The sequence below is a fragment of the Dermacentor variabilis genome, chromosome 7 (genome assembly GCF_050947875.1).
Source record: "Dermacentor variabilis isolate Ectoservices chromosome 7, ASM5094787v1, whole genome shotgun sequence".
NCBI classification, from domain to species: Eukaryota; Metazoa; Arthropoda; class Arachnida; order Ixodida; family Ixodidae; genus Dermacentor; species Dermacentor variabilis.
Window position 1 is genome coordinate 69,710,417 of NC_134574.1, and position 18,610 is coordinate 69,729,026.

Genomic DNA, 18,610 nt, shown 5'->3' on the forward strand with positions numbered 1-18,610 from the left:
AAGGAAGGTTTAAAATGCTGCTAAAAGGATCCTCTGCGAAGAAGAGTTGGCAGAACGACGTCGTATACGTGCAGACACGGCTCTACAACGCAATAGTTTCATGCAACGATTCTCGTTATATTCACAGATATTCACAATCGCCGATTGATCTGAGTAGCTAATGCCAGACCGATTGGCGCGCTACCATCCTTTGTTCCTTTCGGAACGGAGAAGTCTCAGGCTATTTCCAAAAAAAAAATCTATTTAGTTTGGCTACGCATATTTATGCGTCTCTGGTGCGTATACGTCACTTTTACCTGGTGAGTTCTCGCAGTTCTCTGTGTCTTCGCCTGACAAATGGGCGAAGTTGGCGCGGACCGAAAAAAAGTTTTAGCCAATAGCGGAGGGATAATGGTGAAAAATTAGTAGAATCAGAAACAGATATCTTTCTTTCGTTCGCCCAAATCATGCATTATCAGTGTGTACACGTCATATCAGATGGGCAGTGTTTGCGGTTTTAGTGACGTCGCGTGACATGCAGGCGAAGTTCGGGTGGCCCGAAACATATTTCTCGAGACCCTGAGGGCTAGTGGCAAAACAGGAAAAGAAACAAACTGTGACAGCATCTAGTTATAGTGCCCATTGTTGTTGTTTTTTCACCGTATCCGTTCCCTTCTCGCGCAACGCTTCTTTTTCATGGCAAACTAAGAAACTCGCAGCAGTCTTCAAGAAGCCTGCGTTGGCAAAGAATGACGTCTACAATTGTTTACCACAGCTCCCCATGCGGAATTAGCAGAACAAGCGTGTGATGTTTATCAGCACAGTACTGCGATTTGCATGTTGCCGTGTAGTATTCCACAGATTACTTTGCATGACATTTATTACGCACACCGTGAGGAAATATAACCTTCTGTTTTAGAAACTGTTTTGTGCCTTCAAGGTGAACGAAACATTTCTCTGCCTCTCATATTTTAATAAACGGTCCTTCCATTCTGCTCTCCTTTTTACTTTGTCGTAAGAGGTCGCTTAGCGGTGTTGTCCGGAAATAATGCCTTGCACGATGTATGGTGGGCATGAAGGCAATGACAGACGATCTTGAAAACACTCTGCGTGCAAGTTGGTGCGCGACACGACTGCGTAAGGGCGACGAACGAGGATTAGGCCATCGCCCTACGAGATCGCTCGGTGGCAATCGCTCGATAGCCTCTGTTTTGGAAATTCAGCACGCATTGCTCAACGCCTGGAAGCACTTCGATGGGCTTCCCCGGTTGAACGCGAGTACGTGCTTAGTGTAGACTGTCACATTTCTCTCGTGCATCACGGCAGAGCACGTCTTGGGCTCGGTGGGCGCACCTGGAGAGCTTTCGCGTGCGGAACAGTAGAAACAGGAAAGTGCACCCTATTCCGTCACTGACAACGAGCTATTTGAAGACAAAAATAGAACATGTGGTATTAGCTCGAAGCGGCATAATAAGCTTCGAAGGCATGTATGTATTACTTCTCGACCCCCAGTACCATAGACGGAGAGTTTTCATTGTTCCGGGGGAGGGGGGGGGGGATGGCTGGCACTACCAGATTTCTGAACCCCATAGTGTATATATATATATATATATATATATATATATATATATATATATATATATATATATATATATATATATATATATATAAATTGCACTTCAAGAACCTTCGTGTGATTTTGAACAGTTCAGCGCTGAAGTGACGGCTTTATACGGGTATATAGAAGACCTCAAAGTAGGAGACAGTTCGACTTCACAGCCTGAGTCCACTCAGTGTAATTATCCTTCGAGTAATTGTCGCGTACTTGGCAATGGCTAACACTGCTTCGCCTTTCTGGCGAAACTGCAGACTCTCTCTCTCTCTCTCTTTGTTTTTCTTTTTCTGTGAGTCCGAGTATAAGCGCTGCTGCGCATGACTGCTGTTGATTCTGATTTCGAGTGCATTCGGCTTCCACCTCATTCCTGTTACTGAGTGTATTATGCAGTGCTCCCCAACTATCATGCACCAAGAGTTAAAGAAAGAGCAGTTAGTCTACTCGAAGAAAACCTAGTGCGTATTGTTTCCAGCGCGGTGCTGTAGCCGCCAGTAATTTTTTCGCTACTGAAATTTAATTCGGTAATTGCAATTAATTGTACAACGCGAGGAGTTCTGTCCGAATTTTGAAAGTGTCAATGAGGCATTTGTAGGCAAACTAAAATGACATCTAACAGTTGTGTTTTCAGCGAGGTACTAATAATTGCGTACAATTTTTCCCGAGTGGAAAAGAAACCTCACTATGGATGAAAAAGACCACGTGAGTGCTCTGCCACCCGCATCATAAAGCAGCGCCCTCAAATAAGCCGATTGAAAGTAACTGCATTGCCTGTCGCAAACCCGAACAGACAGCGCATAACCTTGATAATGGTACAGAGGGAGCACCAACAGCAGCTTTCGCGGCTTCACCGCTATTCCTTCCTGTCATTTCTATGTCACACTTATCCGTCTCCCAAGGCCGACTGGTCACACTGATAACAAAAGCTGTTAATAACGCGGCCGAAGCGCAGCTCTCAACACGTAAGAAATTCGAAAATCAATGTAGTAGGCATAGAGTGTTTCAAACTTCCGGCTTTGCTCACACCGCATCGAGAGAGTGCGCGCGAAGCTATGTTTAGCGCCAGAAAGTTGCTTCGGACGAAAGCCAAATTAATGTGGCCGTTTTATTTTTCATCAAAGTGTATATGTGCTGCTAAAACAGGTTCCTGTCAAAAAATAAAAGCAAAATAAGCGGGCCGGGGAGTGGCCAACGTTTAGAGAAAAGGCAAAAGCGATGCGTTTAAGAAAGCAAATATACCATATCTAAATGAGCTGATATATCGAAATATAAAACGACGACACGGCGCTTTATACCGTCTTTTGTTCTTGTCTTGTGTTGCGCTTTAACGAACCTTACTACGAATCCGAACCAAATGGCCCAACTTGCCGTCTTGATTGCAATCAAGATGTCTGCAAAAAAAAAAACAGAAAGAAAGGAAGAAAAACGTCAGATTTCAGTGTGCCCTTGTTATCTATGGATTCGTAAGCTCTGTTGAACACCAGCCTAGGGGACGTGTTCGAACAGGTCTCCTTTTGCAGCTATGCGGTACTGTGTTTGTTTTATCACATCTTCAGTGGCTCTCTGGATGACCGACGCCGGAATCCTACGGCAGATATCCGTTATCCTTGCCGTGAAGTAATCTTACGTCCATCTCGATCATGTAAGCAGGATCTTTCACATAACCCGGAAGAAACAGAGTGGAGAGAGGTCATGTTACCTAGCCCGCCAATTTACAGGCTCATGCCTCGCAATTTATTGCGCATGAAAAGTCGCATCGAGCCACTTTCGTGCTCGGCTGCTGCTGTGAGCTGGTGCCCCATCTTGCTGATACCAGAGAAGTGGAAGACGTGAAAGCGGGACTTCGCTGAGAGACTCATCCACCACTCCTTCAAGGATTTCGTTCAGGCAACGCTGTCCAGTCAGTATTTTATCGAAGAAGATGGGACCAATTATAGCACGGACGCAAATTCCAAACCGCGCATTTCCACGCCGCTTCCGCTTTACCCGGTGCAGATTGGATTCCCTCCAATAATGTGCATTGTGCTAATTTACCTAAGTGTTTCTGCGAATATTGTCCTCATTTTTTCACATGATATTGCTCAAAAGGTCTGATGACTCATCGGCTTTTGTGAGGACGCAATTCGAGAAATCCAGACGATTGTAGAGGTCCGTCTCTTCTAAGCATTGGTGCTGGTTAAGGTGGTACGGGTGAAACTCCGTCATTTAGAATCCTCCAAACTGATGACATGAAATTGGTACCTAGGTGGCCACGTCCCACAGGCTAGCATGAAGGTTTGCGGCCATAGATGCTAGAACATCCGCGCGTAAGCTATGACTGAGATGGAGTTCTCCGCCACTGTTTCTTGAAGCTGCCGCTTTGTCTCATGTTTTCATAATTCCTGATGATAGTCGATACGTTTGATCCGCAGCCACACTTCCATGACTGATGTATATATATTTGCAGCCTTCCTCTTGTTGCCGTTTGCAGATCCCATGCAAGGATCATGTTTACCTTCTGCTCTTTAGAGAAAGTCATGGCGACTGGGACGAAACAAAACGCACCATTAAACCTTTGCACTGACGTTTTCAATTCGATTTTCTGGTGATAGGTGTTGTGTCAAAAAACATCCGTGCACTTTCTCTACGCTAAGACGACAATTATCACAGCTTGTTTCCAACGAACACCAAACGCGATGTGTTTCTTGTGCCGGTAGCGCTGCCATGTGGTATTCTCTATATTTCGCCGAGCTTACTTGTCAGTCGGAAAAATTAGTGTGCAATTAGTACTATGACTTCAAATGCCTCATTGACACTTTGATAATTCGGATAACACGTCTACACTTACATAATTAATTACAATTGCCTAATTAAATCTCAGTAACGAAAAAAACTACTGGCACCTACTCCAGTGTACTGTAAACAATATGCACTATAGGTTTTCTTCGAGCAACCCATTGCTCTTTTTTTAATATTGGGGCATGATAGTTAATCGGGACACCCTGTATATAGTTGTGAGCTTTGCATGCAAATGCTGATCTTTCCATCCCTAATAAACGCTGTAAATTATCAGAAATATTTCATTTTTTTAGTCGTTAGCATTGCTTACTGGAAAGAGAAGCAATACTGAGACACACAACATTCACGTGTATTTCACACGTCGTTGATAAAAGACTCTTCCGAAGGGGTCACTGAAGTCTATAGGTTTTTTTCGTGTTCAAAAAAGCACGCAATGTACTTGGAAGCGTGGTGAACATACAGCAACATATTCGTTCTCTAGGCATAATCTATCCATACATTTACAAAGAATTTTTAATTGGCTACCTCTATCTCTTTCAAAATATAGTGAACTTTCTCCTTTGTGTATATCTAAATATATTGTCCATGTGCACGGTGCTCACAGGGGAAATTTAAAACAATGTTTAAGTAAGAAAATAAGGATGAGGAAGCCCCGCCGCTAGTGCTTCTAATGAGCGCGTCCTCCTATTGTCAGGATTTGCAGAAGTTGTAATGAGGTAAAACATTTGTTAAACGAAGATCAGAAGAAGCGCAGTCTCCTAAACATGTTTTATCTTGTCACAGCTTTCTGTTCTCGCGCCTTCGCCACGCTACCGGCATCTCTTTGCTGCTGTTATTTTGTTTCAGCTCAGGCTGTCCATGACTGTACAAACAAAACACGAAGGGTAAAGCATGAAGCAAATTAAAAGCTGCACAGTGTGTTTCGTACAGCTATGTAGGTAGATGATCGCGAAGTTAGCTGTGGACCCCAAATCGAGCGTGTATTCTCAACTCTAGCCGGTTTCACTTGCGCTCTCGCAACTCTAAACAGAACTCTAAAGCTCTATGCTATTGGCGCTTTCTTTGTCAACATTATAACACATGTACGAACCATTATTTTCTATCACAGAAGATCTGGAGCTTCCGCTCACCGAGCAGCCATCATCTACATCTAGTTACAGTACCTAGTAAAGCTCAAGTACTGTTGTCTAATTACGTAGCAATATTACATCGTTTGCAACTCCATTTCACCATTTTCAACGAAGTCAGCATTCGCCAACAGCAGAGTCTTCGAATCAATTATATCCATTTCTGCGTTACAACTATGCAGGTGAAGCAGCTGCATTCTGTGCAGTGCCTCCTCCTCCTAGCGGATGCGGCGGACAAAAGAAAGGAGGCTGGGGACATCATTACGAAATGGATGCGTTCTACTATGACATCAGTACGAGGACTTGCAAGTCTTTTAAATTCTGTGGACCTTCAGTACCACCAGACTCAAACTTTTTCACCAGCCTGTCGATGTGTATCATGGAATGCGAGTAAGTTTTCTCATAATAACAAGTTCATTATGACATGAATAACCATCATGCGCCATGTCCGGAATATAAAAGTTCACTTTTTCCAAATTGCAATACGCTCCGTCATTAAGAAAACCTATCTCGTTCAACCTGATTCTATAGAAGTGTTATTAAAAATAATTTTGTTCTCTCTGTGCTGTTGAATTACAGCCCCAATGCTAACAATGCGAAAATGAAACTCAGCGCAAACTTGGCAAACTTCTCGTCTCGGTGTAATTTTTCTCGCCTACCAATTTTTTATGAAATCTAATATTACTACCTTGGTCTCCCGGCGGCATTTGGCGACCAGGTCATCCTTCCGAATTGGCTATGCAGCATTAATGCTTCCCTAAAATTTTTCTCACGCTGTGTAGCAAGAGAACGAACCAAGGTGCCCGAACGTACTGTAAGCTTCCAATATCGTGAATCAGTTATGAGGGGTTATCCAACGCTGCATAAGTATGAGCATTTTTGTAGGTGTACTTTTTATTTTGCACTCCTTTTATTGTATAGTGGACGATTAATGTATGCGCAATAAATAGCTTGGTCAATTTGTTACCAATTCCTAATTAGTATCGCAACGCGGAATGAGCAGTAAAGGTCATATGTTACCTACCAGCTGAGACAAGGCTATCTTATGTAACAGGCCGTCCGTTCATCAGGAAATGCCAACAAAGTAGAATTCAAGCTCTCATAGCACCACAATGTTTTTACGAAAGCTTCTCCACTATCACTAATATAGGGGATAGGGGAGAGGGATTCTTTAAAAGCACCGCGCGAACGTCGACTGACCAGCCAGTGAGTGATTCCTAACGGCACGAAGCGGCGAGATGAGCATGATATTGCTGACCTCAAGCTGATATACCTTACTCCTCCTTATCTCTCTTGCGCTCTGGTATATATAAAGAATGGCGGTTACCGATTAGCTGAAAGCTGAAAGTTTCTTATTGTAGAAAGCTTTCCTGCCTTAGTATAATAAGTTATTGGATTGTAGCCATGATGGCGCACAAATAATTCAGACGATCCTGTTAAACAGTCCTGATGGTGGCCTGATGCGTGACGTAATTTCTATCTGTCGGAAAGATTACACCCTTTCCTGACTACGGATCCTACACAACCTGTGTTGGATGCAGGAACGAACACAAATATCTGCCACTGGCACATTCAAACTTGCTGCCTCTAATAATAATAATATTTGGGGTTTTACGTGCCAAAACCACTTTCTGATTATGAGGCACGCCGTAGTGGAGGACTCCGGAAATTTCGACCACCTGGGGTTCTTTAACGTGCACCTAAATCTAAGCACACGGGTGTTTTCGCATTTCGCCCCCATCGAAATGCGGCCGCCGTGGCCGGGATTCGATCCCGCGACCTCGTGCTCAACAGCCCAACACCATAGCCACTGAGCAACCACGGCGGGTGTTGCTGCCTCTATTAAAACACATCTTGATAGCTTGTTTTAGATATAGTTTCGTAGATGAGAAAATTGAGAAACTGCATTTATCAAAATCAATCGAAGGTTCATTGCTTCGAATAGAGTTTGATAATGCATTTCAGGGTGGCGGGGGGGGGGGGGGCGGAGGTTAAACTCAAACACCACAGAACATTGTATCGAGGACAGTTCATTCAAAGGAACTAATGTGTGACAGATAGAAACCAAGGGAAAAAAGACAGCAGACTTCTGTGATTACTTCAGCTTAGAACTCAATTTCTGCGATAGCAGAACCTTTTCTTTGTGAAGTAGACAATTTTGTTATTTCTTGCCCACGTTTTCCTTGTATTATAGTCAGGAGTGCCGCCGAAGAAAATTTTTTTATAATTTCAATAATTTGAAACAAAATACGTCTACCCGTGCGCGGCTTAGCCGTGTCAGGGGAAAGGGGGACCCTGGGGGGTTGAGCCGGTGCCGGGAGTTTGGACCTTTGCGGCCCTTGGGCGGATACAACACTCTTGTTTGGGCTCGGCTTCATGTAGACATCACCCCCGGACTGACCCACCCGGGGGAAAGCGGTAGTTGCCTTTTCTTGTTTTTCTCTCCTTCAAACGATTGTCTTTTTCTCTCACTTTCCACTTCTCCTGTATTCTCTTCACTTCGTTTTGCTTCCAGTTTTCCAGGTAGCAAGGCCCAACCTGCTATAGTTTATCCAACGTTGTATCTATTACATTAGGTTTTTGTAGCTATGTACAGATAGCGTCTGCGCCTCCTTCGGGTCTCGTCGCGTCCCCTAGTTGGACTCGGTGGTGGGTGGCTCGCATAGCCAGCGAAATTAAACATCTGTTAATGGATTCATCGTCCTTCCCCCGTCTGCCTGATCGCCCCGTTAGCGAAAGAGGGCGCACCGATGGAGTATTGCAGTTTTTTGGACAACGCAACGAAACGTTCACACGATTTCACGTCATACATATTGAAACCCCTAAAACACAGACTGATGTCACCGTTCAGTTCCGAAAAGTCTCACCAAAACAATTGGTCCCGACTACAAAGTTACAAAGATGGCGAGTGGCAACCTCTCGCTTCAGGTCCGCTATAAGCAGCAACTAGACAAATTTTGAAATCTAGTCTCATTCGGTGGTTTGAACCTAACAGTGACTCTCCATCGATTAATGAATACAAGGAGAGGAGTAATTTCCGACGATGATCTGTTGAACCTGACCAAGGAAGAGCTCCCAGAGGGCTAGAAGGAGTAGAATGTTGTCATAGTAAAAAGAATCGTAATCAAACGGGAGAACAAAGAAATCCCAACTAAACGTCGTCATCTTTAAATCTTCAGAAATCTTTCAGAATCTTTAAAATAAGGATACACTAAAGACCGAGTCCGACCACACATCCCGAATCCTCGGAGATCTTTCAAGTGTCAGAGGTATGGTCACGTTTAACAAACATGCTGGGGCCGATAAACCTGTGCGAACTGCAGCATCCAGGATCACCCTCCAGATTACTGCAATGACGCATTCCACTGTCCGAACTGTGAACTTGCACATGCAGCCTACTCTAGAACCTGTCCTGCATGGCAGGATGAAAAGGATGTAATCGCACTCAAAGTAGAGGAAAACATTTCCTTCCAGGAAGCGCGAAAGCGCGCAATATTTCTTCATACCGCAAAGTATCCTGATGCGATGCGTGAGAGGAGATTCCGGCACGTTCCCGTTCTACAAAGAGTGCGGCCGCGGCCATGCCACCAGGGCTGAAACTCTTGAAAGAATCTGCTGAAGCTCTTGTCACTCACATCCTGGGGTAGCGACAGCAAATGTTTATACCCTAGTACAAAAGTCTAATATTATTACGTCTTCACTACGGAGCCATACTGCTTTAAATATTTTACATCCTATCTGACACTTAGGCATCCACCTTGCTGCAGGCGCCTTCCGGACTAGCCCTGTGCGATACCTGTCATCATCTTCAGCCTGGCTACGCCCACTGTAGGGCAAAGTTCTCTCCCATATTTCTCCAACTACCCGGTCATGTGCTAATTGTGGCCATGTTGTCCCTGCAAACTTCTTAATCTCATGCCCCCACCTAACTTTCTGCCGCCCCCAGCTACGCTTCTCTTCTCTTGGAATCCAGTCCCTAACCCTTAATGACCATCGGTTATCTTCCCTCCTCATTACATGTCATGCCCATGCCCATTTCTTTTTCTTAATTTCAAGAAAGATGCCACTACCTCGCGTTTGTTCTCTCACCCAATCTGCTCTCTTCTTATCCCTTAACGTTACACTTATCATTCTTCTTTCCATATCTCGTTGCGTCGTCCTCAATTTAAGTAGAAACCTTTTCGCAAGCCTCTAGGTTTCTGCGCCGTAGGTGAGTACTGTTATACGCTGTTATACGCTTTTCTCTTGAGGGATAATGGCAACCTGCTGTTCATAATGTGAAAATGCCTGCCAAACGCACCCCAGCCCATTCTTATTCCGATTATTTCAGCCTCATGATCCAGATCCACGGTCACTACCTTCCCTAAGTAGATGTAATCCTTTACCACTTCTAGTGTCTCGCTATCTCTAGTGAACTGCTATTCTTTTCCGAGTCTGTCAAACGTTACTTTAGTTTTCTGCAGATTAATCTTTAGAACCACCCTTCTGCTTTGCCTCTCCAGGTCAGCGAGCGTGCATTGCAATTGGTCCCCTGATTTACTAAGCAAGGCAATATCATCAGCGAATCGCAAGTTACTAAGGTATTCTCCATTAACTCATATCCGCAATTCTTCCAAATCCAGGTCTCTGAATACCTCCTGTAAACACGCTGTGAATAGCATAGGAGAGATCGTATCTCCCTGCCTAACGCCTTTCTTTATTGGGATTTTTTTGCTTTCGTTATGTAGGACTACGGTGCCTCTGGAGCCGCTATAGATATCTGTCACTATTTTTACATATGCCTCGTCAACACACAAATTCCGTAATTTTTCCATGAATGCGGAGGTTCTGACTGAATAAAACGCTTTTCCGTAATCATTGAAAGCTATATATAAGGGTTGGTTATATTCCGCACATTTCTCTATCACCTGATTGATAGTGTGAATATGGTCTATTGTTGAGTAGCCTTTACGAAATCCTGCCTGCTCCTTTGGTTGACAGAAGTCTAAGGCCTTCCTGATTATATTGGCGATTACATAAGTAAGTACTTTGTAGGCAACGGACAGTAAGGTGGTCGGTCTATAATTTCGAAAGTGTTTGGCGACCACATTCTTATGGAATAAAATTATGTTGGCGTTCTTCCAAGGTTCCAGTACGTTCGAGTATTGCGTATACATGGAGGCCAGTTTTTCTAGAACAATCTGCCCACCATTCTTCAACAAATCTGCTGTAACTTCATCCTCCCCAGGTGCCTTCCTCCTTTGCAGAGCTCCCAACGCTTTCCTTACTTATTTGGCCGTTACTTGTGGGATGTCAAATTTCTCCTAACTATTCTCTCTTCCATTATCGTCGTGGGTGCCACTGGTACTGTATAAATCTCTATAGAACTCATCAGCCACTTGAACTATCTCATTCATATTAGTAATGATATAGCCGGCTTTGTCTCTTAAAGCATAAATCTGATTCTTGCCTATTCCTAGTTTCTTCTTCACTGCTTTTAAGCCTCCTTCGTTCCTGAGAGCATGTTCAATTCTATCCATATCATACTTCTTTATGTCAGCTGTCTTACGCTGGTTGATTAATTGGAAAGTTCTGGCAGTTCTTATATAGCTGTAGGTTTAGAGGCTTTCATATACTGGCGTTTCATAATCAGATCTTTCGTCTCCTGCGATAGCTTACTGGTATCCTTTCTAACGGAGTTACCACCGACTTCTATTGCACATTCCTTAATGATGCCCACAAGATTGTCGTTCTTTGCTTCAACACTAAGTTCCTCTTCCTGAGTTAAAGCCGAATACCTGTTCTGTAGCTTAATCTGGAATTCCTCTATTTTCCCTCTTACCGCTAACTCATTGTTCGGAATCTTATGTACCAGGTTCTTCCGTTCCCCCCTCAGGTCTAGGCTAATTCGAGTTCTTGCCATCCTATGGTCACTGCAGCGCACCTTGCTGAGCACGTCCACATCTTGTATGATGCCAGGGTTAGCGCAGGGTATGAAGTCTATTTCATTTCTAGTCTCGCCGTTCGGGCTCCTCCACGTCCACTTTCGGCTATCCCGCTTGCGGAAGAAGGTATTCATTATCCGCATATTATTCCGTTCCGCAAACTCTACTAATAACTCGCCCCTGCTATTCCTAGAGCCTATGCCATATTCTCCTACTGACTTGTCTCCAGTCTGCTTCTTGCCTACCCTGGCATTAAGTCGCCCATCAGTGTAGTGTATTTTGTTTTCACTTTGCCCATTGCCGATTCTACGTCTTCATAGAAGCTTTCGTCTTCCTTGTCTTCATGACTGGATGTAGGGGCGTAGGCCTGTACGACCTTCACTTTGTACGTCTTATTAAGTTTCACAACAAGACCTGCCACCCTATCGTTAATGCTATAGGATTCCTGTATGTTACCAGCTATGTTCTTATTAATCAGGAATCCGACTTCTAGTTCTCGTGTCTCCGCTAAGCCCTGGTAGCACAGGGTGTGCCCGCTTTTTAGCACTGTATATGCTTCTTTTGTCCTCCTAACTTGACTGAGCCCTATTATATGCCATTTGCTGGCCGCTAATTCCTCCAATAGCACTGCGAAGCCTGTACGTTGAATCTAACGAATGGTTGAATCTAACGAACGTCCAGCCACTAAGTCTCCTCTGTCCCTCCGATTAGAAGCGCTGTCAGAAGAAACAGGTGTCCCTCTTCTAGAGAATGTCCTAATGCCTGCTACTGGGCTTCCACCGCCTTGGGAGCGGTAGACCATCCAATGTGACATGTCTTGTAGATATTTAAAAACGGGCACCTGATGCACATCCTGCATCAGGTGCCCGGTAGCTCCTGAGTTTTCCTGCACTGCATTTTATACGGATGCTTCTAAGTATCCTGCTGTTATTGCTTACGCAGCTCTGGGACCATCCTTATTACCGTCTGGTGCACTAAATCCGCATAGAAGTATTTTTACGGAGGAAGCAAATATAATCCTCTCGACAGTGGAACACATAAAGAAAATGAATATTACAAAAGCGATTCTGTTTACAGATGGAGCGTCATTAGAGCTCTAATGAGTGTACGAAAACCCAAGAATTCAATTTACCATTAACAATATGACTTGTTATTCTCAGCCTACATGGACAACCAATGGATCATAGTATATTGGTACCTGGTGATAGGGGCATTAAAAGGCAATGTGACTGCCGATGAGAGTGCTGCTTCGGTAGGTTTTCAGTATATACAGACAGACACATACCTGTACCGACCACTTGCCTGAAGCTTTTCTCGCGCCATGAGCTAAGCAAATATTAACAAACACATTGGGATGACGAAGTTTCATATAAGCTCAAAGTGATCAAAGCGAGAATAGGGAGATGGATATGCGCGAAAATAGCAAGACACAAAGAAGTGCTTCTGTGAAGGTTAAGGATAGGACATCCCCATGGAACACACCCCTACCTCCTCACTGGAAGTGATCCCCCGACTTGTCATAGGTGCGGTGACGTTCTTAATGTCCTCCATGTCCTTTTCCAGTGCTTTGAAATAGAATTACATCGTAAAAAGTACTTTCATCCCGCATATCCTAAGCGAATTCCCCTTCGCCCTGCACTATTCCTGAGCCACGAGGCACTTTTTGATTTTTAAAGGGTACTAAAGTTTCCTAGCAGACGTCGACAACATAGAAATCATTTAGCCTGGTTATCTGTAACACAGCCTCGCCTGGTAGGCTGATGCAATGCAATGTTTTCAGAGCACTCGTCTCTGAGTCCTTCACTTCAAGGAATCTTGAAGCACTGGTGCTTTTGTATAGATCTTCTTGTATCATGCCTTGTTAATGAAACTTTTATGCCCATCGCACATACCATTAGCCATTTTCATGATTTTAATACTCATATACAGTCTTTTACGTAACTTATGGATGATTGTTTTTAGGCCCGTATGCAGTCATGGTATATCTTCCACTTGTCACTAAATAATTAATTTCACACAAAATAGAAAATTTGTTACCGTATGTCATGGCGCTCCTTTGTCACAGCTTGCTCTTGCGCCAGTAAACACCACATATCATCATAGATTGCAAACAAAATCTGTACTTGCTTCCTGTACCCCCTGCGCCCAACTCCAGGAGCAGTGAAAGACGCTGCTGCCCAGCTCCCACCTATCGGACCAGGTCATATTGGTTGAGCGGGTGTTCGCAGCCAAGACGGCACATGAATTCCCGTGAAGGGGGAACCACTCCGCAAATCAAGCCATCCTTGTGCTCATTAATAATCTTTTTGTTTTCTCTCTCTCATAGGGCAGCGACAAGAAGTGTTGAATGAATCTTCACAAAATCCTCATTGGATCACGATTAGGTCCTTGTGTTTCAAGGGCTCTGTTAAGGCGGTGGTGATTGCAGTGGTGATCATCATTCTTTCGCAATATATTTTATCTGTCAATACCACACTTCATTATTAATTTCCTTAATTTTACCACATATATTTTTCACTCACTTTACTGCCCCGTCATACCACTTCTCGTAATTCATCGCTTGACTTCAAACTCATTCAACACTGGCCTGGAGTTCTTTGGTCATACTCGCCCTTGCGCCACAAAACACTACATTATCATCATCATTAAAAATAATGGATAACTGAAATAAAGTTGAAACAGGAGACGCACTTTGCGTGAGCCAAGTTTACAAATGTTAAAAGCATGCGCAAGTTAGACAAGGGGAAGCAATGCAGCACGAAACATTTTTCATCTAGCGAGCCATAAGAAGTAATATATGCAAAAATCGCGCACTGCATTTTGAATGCTTATATTCATAAGGGATACTAAAGCAGAAGAAAACATTGACTGCGTCTGCCATCTTTCCTACGACGTATATGCGAGGGTGCTGTATATAGGCTCGGTGATTGTCGCTATGTAGCTATTCAGGCCTTTACAGGCAACAATCATCGTCATCGTCCAGCGAATAACGAGCACCGATTATCTCTGCATGGCCTACTCTCAAGGAAACCACTTTAAGGACTCTTTGGACCCTTCAGCATCCGCTCTAACAGTAGTAGTGTCAGAAAGAGCACGCTTCGTGTCAGAAACATGTGCCAAGCCTCCCCTAGAGGAAACGTGCGTCTTTACCTAAACTAAGTGCTCCAAGAATTTCTTATTCATACTTGAATTTCGCGTTAAGGTTAAAGGTAACTTTCACTTCAGTATATAACCCCACAGTTGTCTGCGCAAAAACGCGTCGCATTTGTGTTGCAAAATCGCAGCTCCAGTATTAGTGCTGTTCATTCAAAACCCATATGAGCACTGTGGTTTCCGCGTTCTCGATCGGTTCTCGCTTCCAGTGTTAGAACCGGTGCGAACCAAAAGTGCGCAATATAGCCCATACGCATGTCTGCGCCATGAAGACGAAAGCGAAATCTGATTGGAAATCGAATGTCATGAGTTCGTTTCATGCACTGCTTTCATCCGCTGACTACAACAGCAGCGATCCAATGTCTGCATGATGGGGGCTATATTTCTTTCTTAGGCTAAAAACAGATGTTCACCCTCTTGTTTTAAGATGTCATCTAAAAATAAAAGTCAGACTGTCCCTTGGTACAAAAAATTGTTTCTTACAGATAAAAAAGTTGCACTTTCTCCCGAAAGCTGAAGCATCGATTACGATAACAAATTAGTTCGAAGCCATGGGAAGTAAAGATAGTGCTTTTATAGGCCGTATAATCATTCCCGTGGTAACTAAATTCACTAGCGTGGTGTCAGCGCACACAGGGAAACATGCACATATCACACTCGATGATCGCGGACAATTGCTGTCAAAACGCTGGCGTGAGGAAGCGCAGCAGAAGCCACGAGTGAAATGGCCTTCGTACTGTATATCGCTTCAACGCAAACTGAGCGGTGAGAACACAGCACACGCAAAGTTACAAGCCGTCTGTTCCCAAAGCAGATCGCCTTCAACATAAAGCCTGCGCGACCGCGTTAGGCGCGCCAGATGCAGTTACTGCTGAATTGCAACCTTCCCCCCACCTACCCTACCCCTGTGCCATGCTCGCGACAGAAAACAGCGCGCTTCCTTCCCGCTTTACTGTCTCGGGTGCGCGAGGTGGAGTCGTGATCACCGCCTCACCCTTGCACCCTTTCACTCGCACATACAGCGTTCGGCGCAAGGTGACGCTGCCCCGAAGGGGCGTCGGCGTGAGCAGGCGTTTGATGTGTTGCGACATCACGTACCTGAGCACGCGAGGTTTGGACCCTCCCGCGTCTAAACGTGCGCAGCCTAGCCGTGCGCAGCTTTGCCTTAGACTCACTATGCGACGCGAGAGGTCGATTGCTAGAGAACTTTTTAGTAAACACGGGTGCATGTCTGTTCAATAAAAACGAACCGACCCTGTTATAATATGCATCACAATTCACATTCTTCTATAGTCTGATCTATTGGCTCGGCAGCTCTTATCACTTACTCAGAATGGAGCTTTATTAAAAATCCTTATGGAAGTGACCATTTTCCTGTACTTTTAAACTTAATTGTACCACATGAATGCCCTCCACATCTGCCTCGGTGGAAGCTAGCTTTTGCCCACTGGGTCCATTTTAAGGAATCCACCCACCTATCACGAGATTTTATCACTGATTTTAGTATTAACGACGCTGTAGCGTATTTTACGGCTTTTATCATCGAAGCAGCGAATAACTTCATTCCACAGTCAAGCGGCAGCTCATCCAAAAGACAAGTTCCGTGGTAGAATAACGAGTGCAAGGAGGCGCGGAAAAAACATAATAAAGCGTGGGCTATATTGCACCGATTCCCAACCAAAGAAAAGTTGATAGCATGTAAAAACATTAAATCGCAGGGAAGAAGAACGCGATGGCAAGCTAAGAAGACAAGGTGAGAGAGGTTCCTGCCTGGCATTAACTCGTACACACAGGTGGCAAAAGTATGGCACGGGCTAAGGCGACGTAAGGGACAATAAATCCATCCATTACCCCTGCTTCATGAAGAAGGAAACAAGTTGGAAGACCAGACCGACGCCCGCGGTGACCACTTCGAGGGCGTGTCTAGCTCCACTCACTATTCGGAGAAATATCTGAAACATAAAGAAATAGAAGAACTTAAACCACTGAGTCGGAAATGTATCCCAAACGATCCTTATAATCGTCCTTTTACCATCGCTGAACTTAAAGCTTCCTTATCAGTATATCAGAGTCCTGCACTGGGCCCTGATAGAATCCCGTATTATATTCTTAAGCCCCTGTACTCCGACACACAAATCACGCTACTCACACTTTTCCATACTATTTAGGCTGCTGGGCATCTTCCATCTAAATGAAAAGAAGCTATTGGGATTCCTCTTTTGAAGCACGGCAAAGATAGATCATTGCTGACCAGCTACTGTCCTACAGCGCTTGCGAGCTGCCTTTGTAAACTTTTTGAGAAAATGATCGATATCCGTCTTGCTCATTTACTAGAGCCCAGCAAAATAATTCACCGATTTCAATGTGGCTTCACGGAAGAGCGACCTACAACCGACCACCTCGTGCGCATCGAAGCAAACATTCGCGACTCCTTCGTGCATAAACAATCCTTCACTGTGTCTCTTGACATGGAAAAGGCGTACGATACAACTTGGCGGTACGGAATCCTGCTTGACCTATCGGCGCTGGGTATCAGCGGCAATATGTTAAACATTGTAGAAAGCTACCTACACAACCACACATTTCGGGTGAAAATAAATAATGCACTGTCGCGTACATTCATACAGGAAACTGGGGTACCCGAAGGGGGCGCTCTCAGTTGCACCCTCTTTGTCGTTGAGGTGAACACGCTTCATACATCATTACTACCAGCTATTTTGATTACGTCTAGACTACATACAAATAAGTTTCATATCCTGCAACATTGCAGTGTTGCAGAGGCAAGTAAAACAGTGCTTGAACAATGTTTCCAAGTGGGCAGACAAAAACTGGTTCAAAGTGAACCCCATATAAAGGAGGTTTATTGGGGTTCGTAGCGACCGCCGGTTCTACGATGCACCGAGCACAGTCCCCGAGCTCGAGCCTCTGCTGCGCGCTTGATGCTGCCGATGCTGCTGACTGCGCGCACGTTCCTCATCTTCCTTACAATGGCCCCGCGGAAATAAAGGAGTCATCCTGGCGACTTAGTTTTATGGAAGGATGGTAGAATTGTGATACGGCTTGGGACACTGAACGTGAACGACTTCGCGGTTACGACGTCGCATGTCGGACAGCGGCGTTAGCGGCTCAACCAGGTAATTAACGGGTGATGTTCTCTCGAGAACGCGGTATGGACCGTCGTACATCGGAAGGAGTTTTGAAGCGAGCCCAGGCGTGCGGTGTGGCACTAACAACAAGACGAGAGCGCCCGGGAGAAAAGTGGGAGTCGAGTTCTGGGCATTATGAGCGGCTTTTTGGCGGTCCTAGTCGACCCAAGGTGAATCGGCGGCCAAGCTGGCGACATTCCTCTGCTTGTCTGGAGGCTTCCGAGATCGGCAGGCATTTGGGTGGGCTCGGCCTGTAGGGCAGAAGGGTGTCGATGGTGCGCGAAGGATGACGGCCGTAAAGAAGGTAAAAGGGTGAGAATCCGGTAGTAGCCTGAGTCGCGGTGTTGTAGGCGTAGGTGACAAACGGAAGAACTAGGTCCCAATTAGAGTGATCAGGTGAGACATACATGGTGAGCATGTCACCAAGTGTTCCATTAAAGCGTTCCGTCGTACCATTAGTCTGTGGGTGATAAGCAGTGCCATTACGATGGACAATAGCGCATTCAGCAAGCAGTTTTTCGATGACTTCAGATAAGAAGGCGCGGCCTCTATCGCTTAAACGTTCACGTGGACCTCCATGACGAAGGAGAAAACGGCGAAGTAGGAAATTGGCGACCTCCTGTGCTGTAGCATTTAGTATAGCAGCAGTTTCTGATTAACGGGTTAAATGGTCTACCGCAACGATTATCCACCTGTTGCCGGCAGCAGTCAACGGAAGTGGCCCGTAGAGATCTATGCCCACGCGATCAAAGCGTCGTGATGGGCATTGTAAAAGCTGGAGTTCACCGGCGGAGTTGTGCGGTGGCGCTTTCCGGCGTTGGCACTCATGACAAGAGCGGAAAAATTTTCGAACAAAATTATACATTCCCTACCAATAATAGCGGTGTCGAA

At 44.9% G+C, this 18,610-nt stretch overlaps 1 protein-coding gene across 1 annotated transcript in view; it reads left to right on the top strand.

Annotated features, from left to right (window-relative positions):
- LOC142586837 (monobin-like) overlaps positions 1–18,610 on the top strand; it is a 53,157-nt gene that overhangs the window by 22,239 nt on the left and 12,308 nt on the right. The window contains exon 4 of the mRNA XM_075697704.1: positions 5,679–5,886. Coding sequence (XP_075553819.1) covers positions 5,679–5,886 — 208 coding nt within the window. The remainder of the gene's footprint in view (positions 1–5,678; positions 5,887–18,610) is intronic.